The 8,155-nt window shown below is 33.2% G+C and overlaps 1 protein-coding gene across 1 annotated transcript; it reads right to left on the bottom strand.

Annotated features, from left to right (window-relative positions):
- Positions 1 to 663: 663 nt before the first annotated feature.
- Positions 664 to 1,746, bottom strand: LOC139526508 (piRNA biogenesis protein EXD1-like). The gene is made up of 2 exons (XM_071321662.1): positions 1,581 to 1,746; positions 664 to 1,520 (listed from the first exon to the last, which is right to left on the bottom strand). Exons 1-2 carry the CDS (start codon positions 1,744 to 1,746, stop codon positions 664 to 666), a joined length of 1,023 nt encoding a protein of 340 aa, XP_071177763.1.
- Positions 1,747 to 8,155: the final 6,409 nt, after the last annotated feature.

Genomic DNA, 8,155 nt, shown 5'->3' with positions numbered 1-8,155 from the left:
AGTACAACTAAACTTTTCAACAAATATAAAAAAGATCAATATTAGCTAAAAGTCCAGTACATTGACATGGCCAGTCAAAAGGTTTCTACTTTTTAGAATACAGACAGCAACAATATTTCACCAAGTTTAACTGCCCGATATTGATGAGATATCCGGAAAAAAAGCTTTCTTGGTTATTGCAAAAGGGACATTAAACTTTTACAGTAGTAGTACAAAAAATGTGTTCAGTGATATAGCAAATGAGAAGGAAATGAAGTCCAACAACAAGTTTGTTTTTGTGAATATCTAACATACCCCCTTTTTATTGTACTTCATGTACACACAAATATTGAAGACCAACTACCTGGTATTTTAAGAAAATTTGAAAAAATCTAAATCACGTGGACATGCATTCACACTTCCATTATATGTACAAACATCCTACAAAAGATAAAAACTGCAACTCAGAAACTGTATGGAGAGAAAGCCGTCACCGCGTATATACCATGAAAATTTTTATGCAGCTAGTACTAAACAAAAAATATACCTGTAAAATATTAAAGCTGAAGCTCAAAATTTGTATAGGGAGATATCCGGACAGACGGACGGACGGACAGAGGTAAATAAATAAAAATGGTAGGTAAAATAAACTGTACATCTACTTCATTCTATTAATTCCTAATATTACAGGATTATATTACGCAGGCCTTTCGGCAACTCAGCATTTCCATCACCAGAAGATTTTCTTTCTTGAAATCTTTTGTCGTCACAGTATAGGCTCGATGCATATTTCCAGGTGGTGTGTGGCATTATGTATTTAAGTTTACCATATATTTGGAAAAGTGCTAGAACATCACACGCTGCATATTTCAGCATAACTTCCTCTAGTGGCCTTTTTTCCCATATATCGGTTGTCGTGTGCATTTTTTGTTGTCCTTGTATTTTAAGGCTAAGGAGAGTCTTGTCAGACAGAACACTTTTCAGACATGTCTGGAGACTTGCCAAAAACTTGTGACGTCTATTTCTTTTCATCCTTTCACTCGCTTCTAACAGTTGAACATCTAGTACCCCGTTCAGGTTTATTTTATGTAGATGAAATAAAGCATCGGCATCTTCTCGACAGTCGAACATTAATTTTTCAATAGTATTATTTTCGAGGATAGAGCGAAGACCGTCATCGAATACGTTACCCCTTATCTTTAAAACATCTATTAAATAGACCATATCTCTGGTACCGATATTGACCATTGTTACGGATCCAAATCTAGATAACCTTTCTCCTTCACAGTCAAATGCTATCATGGTTTTACCGTCTTTAATCTTGTCGTTAAGCTCATTGATAGCAGAACTGAACTTTCCCTTCGTGTCAATATACTTGTAAGAACTTGTTTCGTTTGTTCCTACTTGTATTGACCCGCTTAGCGTTTGTTCTCCATCTGATTTTCTCCCAAATAGACCATCATCTTTGTTAGTATCGCTAATCTTATTTGCATTGATGGTTGAACCGTCGGATTGCTGTTGTTGGTCTATGTTGTCTGGTTCTGAATTAATTACTTGTTTTTACCCACTTTGGGTTATTTCCCCTGTTAATTCCCTCTTACTTATAACATCTCCTGCGTTGGAATCATTAGTTTCATTTGTCTTGTCTTCATTTATAGAAGTATCGCTATTAACTGAATTTTGTTTTACCTTCTTATTGCTGGTAGGACCGTCGGATTGCTGTTGTTGGTCTTTATAATCTTGTTCTGAATTACGCTTGGTTGCCATTGATACATATATCTATATTCTGAAAAACAAATAAGTAACTTTTAGAATAACATGAATAAAGCCAATCAACTTTAAATACGAAATAACACTTATTGCTACGAATTTATAATTCGTATTTTTTAGGCATTTAAATTTTTAATTGTATCCTATAATGGTCCTGACCTTCGGTGATATAACAAATGTTTTATTGATATTATTCTTAGAAAAAACTACGCGTAAAACATATACACATAGGGTAAAGAAATGGTACCCTATTTGACGTCTAACATTCTTGTAGATCATAAGTTAACTTACATGAAGCGACGGGTAATAGATTATTGCTTTTTAACGTTCAATGGTAAAAAGTTAATGCATATTCAGGACTCACCATTTTCGTATGGGATGACAAAATTACCATACTACTGTCAACCAGAAGGTAACAAATTTTACTAAGTTTTATAAAAAAAAAAAAAAGTAAGAAAAAATCAAAATTTGCAGCATCGAACGAAATCAGGTATCTTGTAAGTTTCCAGAGATAGAATTTTCTTGTACTTTGACAAAATGAAAATTTTACTATGCTCTTTTCAAACATATAATAAAAAGGATGGGTCACTGTGCTATTTTTTAAGCTATAAATCGTTGAAATGTGACTAAATTGGCTTTGAATGATCATGAAAAAACACACTTTTGTGCATTAAAAGAAATCTATGAGATAGAAATTTTGAAACAAATTGTGAGAAGAAAGGTTTTATAACATGTTTCAAGAAAATAAAAGAAAAAATGGTATCACTGAACTTGTTTTCTTGTTACAAGTAAAAAAAATTAAAAATCCCTATGAGTCCAGTAGAAATATTTTACTAAAAGAGTTATCTCCTCTTAAAAGGCTTAATTGAAAAAAAAAATATTTTAAAACACAAGTATTTGGTATTTGTTTAAATATTTTGGATAATGCAATAAATCAGCAAGTTTTCTTTAAAAAATAAATAGTCTAACCAATTAAATTGTACATCTGTCTACAAATTTGCAGATTTGGGTAGATAAATAAACTGATTGTGTACTGCGATAGTAAAATCCAAGATGGCGGTATATTTTGAATCTACCTTAAAAACTGCAGTTCTTTCATGATATTGATGAACGATGGAAACATGAGTTTTCGATTGTAAAAAAAAATGGAATTCAGAGGACAGTCATGAACGATTTATTTTCGACAGAACAGAGTAAATCCAGAAAATAGTTATACTTAAATGACTTAAAATATGACAGTTGAGAGAGCATTACGGACGCAAAGCTCATTTGTAGAAATCTTATGAATACAAAGAACGCCACAGTGATGCAATCAGACTCATCTGTTCGAACAATGATCATAAAACATTATCAGGCGAAAACAAATTCAAAATGAAATGCATGAAAACAAGATGTGTATGGTATAGTTACATTAATAATTGATAGAACCAAATGCCTCGAATAACATAAATATAAATATCATACCTATCATTTTGTTGCTAGTAAAGGGCATTTCGTTAACATGGCAACTGAAATTTATGGAGGCCGTACATTGTTTATTATATTGCCGAATATACGTTATGACTTTTCTTATTTTTAAGGCCGTACGGTGACCTAAAATTGCTAACATGTATGTCGACTTAATATTTGAACTCTGGTGGAAAGTTGTCTCATTGCCAATCATACCGATTCTCTTTTTTTTTTTATCTTATCTTATTTTTCATTTTTAGCACAGTACAGTAGATAAAAATAATGTGTTGCAAATTTTTTTCCTAAATAAACTTTCTTTCGTTCTTCTTGTTGGTTTTTTTTTAAGCCTTTTATCGTTTTCGAAAATAAGTATTTTGGTTTTTTTTTATATACATTATCAATGTGTTCCTACCTTTCAGTTAATAGATTTCCTTATAGACTTTCCTTGAATAAAACGAACAAAAATGATTTACAGTCTTCAAAAAGTTGTAGATATGCTAAACGCAAGTAAGTCTAGCCATTTGCTCCTTAAATTCAGTTTAATTTAAAAACGTTATTTGATATCGTGCATTTATGGATATATGATTAATTAAAAAACTTAATATATGTTTGTTAAAATATATTGTTATAATCACTATTCAGAGCATGCAATTTGATAACAATGCATATTTTACAATTGTGAAAAGGCATATTTGAACTTTGAAAACGTGTCGACTTGTATACGGGCATTGAACTTAAACAACCAAACAGACACAATAGCGAGATAATATGATTAATTTTGAATTAAATAATTTGAGGGTAATGATATACAGTCTATATAAAGGCTTGATAAGTTAACAATGTAAATGCGCGCCACACTTATTACGGAATAGCCTTATTCTAGTATAGTTTTTACGCTCTAGATAAGACAACGTGGAAGCCAAACACAATTAAAGTAACTCATGTGTAAGCACCAAACTAACACAATTTATCAAAACCACAGAGACGCTTTAGCTAAAAACAAAAATGTTAATTTGAATTTGTAATTAATTTTCGTATTTACTGTCCATAAAAATACATTCAAGTACTACTAAAAAAAAATATCAATATTCAATTATACAGGGACTTTCTAGAAGGTCCCTGATCAATATAAGCTAAAAGTCTGTCAAAATAATTTTATTTTGTTGTCTGTATTTCAGAACTGTATCTGGTGACTTGTCTCCTGCTACCCAGAAGGTTATAATTCAATACGTAGGAGCCCTAAAAAGGTTCGACCGGTTAGAAGATTGAGCGAGAATTACACTCCAGAATAGGAGACCTCCAAGGAGGACAGTACCCAGATAACGAGGAGGTGATTCGAACATTTAACTTAAATTAGTATAATAAGTGGGTGTATTTTAAAATATCTAAATAAACAAAAACATCATGTTTATGATTGATTTTTAACGATACACTTGTTCATAAATTTCCTATATGGACTCAAGTACTCAGTGTTACCTCCCTTTGTATAGACATATATTTATCTGTTTAATTCTCATGAATACCTCTGTGCAACTTATGTGACTTAGAAATCAGAACGTTACAAGCAGGAAGGTTCGAATCACTGTTTTGCACCTATCTGTCAACCAAGTTAGTCTTACTATTTCTCTATATAAAAAAGAAGATGTGGTATAATTATCAATGAGACAATACTTCACAAGAAACCAAATGGCATAGAAGTGTTACTAATTCATTTGTAATTTACAGTTGAAGAATGCTATTATATTTCTACAGTTACATGTATGTATTTCAATTTTTATTTCAAATTTGTTTTATTCATTAGTTTTCTAATAGGTTACGTACATTCAAGTTTCATCCCAATTCCATGCATAAATGCCTTAGCCTATATTTCTAAACATTTGGTTTTAACAAGTATTAGACTGAAAGGGTTGTAAACAAGTTTTTATTCACCAGGTTCGGGTTAAGTTATTAGGTGCAGACATTCATTTTATTATGGTTATGTAGTATTTGTATATATTTTATGATCTTCAAGTGATTTGCTGATTCCCTCGTTGCAATGCACATAGAGGCGCTTGCCACATGCACTTTGACTCTGGAGGCTCACAAATCAAATAGTTTTGCTTTCATTATTTTGCATGGTTCATGTTTTTGGTTTTGGTTGATTATATAGGGAATCATTGAAGCATGACTGGGGCGGCCCCCCCCCCCCCCCCCTTAGGTCAGCCAAAGGGCCCCCCCTTAGGAAAAGTTCTGGATCCGCCACTGTCACGTCATAATCCATAGTACGTTTATTACGTCTATATATATATAGATACTTTCGCGGACCATCGCACTTTAGTGTAGACCATATCGCACTTTAGCGTAACCATCGTACTTTAGCGTCCCCATCTCACTTTAGAGTCCTACATATATATGCCGACTCTAAATAAAATTTACTTACTTACTTAGTACGTACTTATTTGTTTTATATTTTGTAGTAAACTGTTTGACTTCATTTTGCATAACTAAATCCTATGAAACTGGTACAAACCAGGGGAGATAAATGTAAAAACGACCCCGCCCGGTAACACGTTACAGATGTTTCAACAACTACGTAAAATAAAAAGAAGACAAGCTTAATATATTACTGCAAGTAAAAGAGGGACGAAAGATACCAAAGGGACAGTCAAACTCATAAATCTAAAACAAACTGACAACGCCATGGCTAAAAATGAAAAGGACAAACAGAAAAACAATAGTAAACATGACACAATGTAGAAAACTAAAGAATAAACAACACGAACCCCACCAAAAAACTAGGGGTGATATCAGGTGCTCCGGAAGGGTAAGCAGATCCTGCTCCACATGTGGCACCCGTCGTGTTGCTTATGTGATTACAAAATTTTAATCCGGTAAATAGTCTAATTCGGTAGGTCACATTCATGAAAGGGAAGGGAATTGTAGTTACGACGTAAGGAACATATCCGATATCATTTGTGAAACGGTTATTCCATAACGGTCAACCAACTCGTGATGGCGTCCGTAAAATTTACGAAGGATGATTTCAACTTCACCATTTGGAACTCTTGGTTTAATAGCTTCCTTGTGAGCAGCAACCCTCTATCAAGAAAATCATGATAGGAAATGCAAGTAAATTACATGATTTCGTATTTATGATAACAATTAAATCAAACTAATTTAACACATAATGTCATATGGAGATTAAAATATACGGTCATTGCATGGCGGCAGGTGAATTCATAGCAAGGAGATCCTTTAAAAGTTTTCTATTCTTTCCTGGTCTTTGCTCCTTTTTGGTGTATATATATATTTGCGTTTCCATCAAATTTAATTCTTATCGTAATAAGCTTCTTCCTCTAATTGAGATTGGAAATGGGGAATGTATCAAAGGGATTACAACGCGACCAAAGAGCAGAAAACAGCGCAAGGTCACCAGTTGTTCTTCAACACAGAGAGAAAATCTCGTACAAAAAAAAAATTGCTGGCCCCTAAATAAAAATGTATACTAGTCCAGCGAAAATGGACGTCACACTTAACTCTGAAACATATAAATGAACCAAAATGATAATTTATATTTGTATAAGGCTAACAAATGCCAGATGCTCCTGACTAGGACAGGTGCCAAAACGCAGCGGGATTAAATATGTTTTTGCGATAATAGACAAATTTAATAGGGAGTCAAACAAACTATATAATTTCCTAAGCTTTAAATAAAAAAATTGGCCTACATTTTCTGATTTTCTTAAACTTTCTTTGTTGATGTAGCTCTCTAATATAATTCGACCAATAACGGGTACACCCATCGTCAGAGGCGGATTTAGGGGGGGGGGCAGGGGGCCCGGGCCCCCCCTTCTTGTGAAAAAATTTGGTTGCTTATATAGGGAATCACTGAAGCGTGAAAGGAGCGGGCCCCCTCTTAGGTCAGTCAGTGGGCCCCCACTTATGAAAATATCTGCATCCGCCACTGATCGTCCATTCTTTTTTATGTTTGATGAAGAAACATCATTTTCAAAATCTGTATCAGCTATTTGCCATAAATGAAATATTTGTTCATTTAGTGTTTTCACCATTACGTTGTCCCGCAATTCAAATCGTACAGTTCTGCCAAATATGTCGGTAAACAATTCAAATACACCTTTACTGATTAAGATAATTTCAGCACAGTTATCGTTGTGTTTTTTTTTCTTATATGCGCATCAAAAAGGAGACAGATATCTGAAATTGGTTCCGGGAAGTTCACTTAAATCACCTGATTCTACAAAAAGGTGAAGGGCAGGATGATGCCACCTGTTGTCTTCAGTTAACAAAATAAAACTTGTATATCCTGTAAACATGCATTCTTTTTTTTTGCGGCATTTGCTGAACATAATTGATTTAAATTACTTGGTATATACTCCTTATGAAGGTGCTCCTACTTATGTACACGAAGAAGAAACCGAGCGCCATCTGTCGTCATAATGATCGTTAGCATAATACAACGACAATATTTAAAACACTTTGACAATTCACACATCGACATTTCACACATCGACAAGTTACAAGTTACAAAACATCAATATACAAATTGACAATTTACCGATAAAAATCAGTTTGAAATCACTCAGTTACAAGTTACAAATTGACAATTTTGAAATTACAAATATACAAGTTACAAACTGACAATTTACGCAATACGAATTATGAATTTACACAACTACATGTTACGAATTGACAAGTTATGAATTAAGAAATATGACACCGTTGGCTTTCCGTATACAAGTACGTGTACAGTCAACAGAGATTACTTTATCTATTTAAAAAAAAATTGGTATCAAATTATGAAGTTGTGCATCTAGTACTTTTGAAAATATGCCTCTTGTTTCCCGATAACAAGACTGTTTGCTAATAGTGACAATGCTTAACTCCCAAGGTATAGTTCAAAGCTTTTTGATCCTTTAACAAAAGGTATATTTTTATAATTGATGCATTCACGTTTGAC

This window comes from Mytilus edulis, chromosome 6, assembly GCF_963676685.1.
Source record: "Mytilus edulis chromosome 6, xbMytEdul2.2, whole genome shotgun sequence".
NCBI lineage: Eukaryota > Metazoa > Mollusca > Bivalvia > Mytilida > Mytilidae > Mytilus > Mytilus edulis.
This window is presented reverse-complemented; position numbering and strand designations above follow the sequence as displayed.

Excerpts from the sequence above, each read along its gene's own strand:
- LOC139526508 (XM_071321662.1), bottom strand. The coding sequence starts at position 1,746 with ATGGCAACCAAGCGTAATTCAGAACAAGATTATAAAGACCAACAACAG. Across the intron at positions 1,521-1,580 it reads CAACGCAGGAGATGTTATAA|AACCAGACAACATAGACCAA; the intron begins GTAAGAGGGAAT and ends TAATTAATTCAG.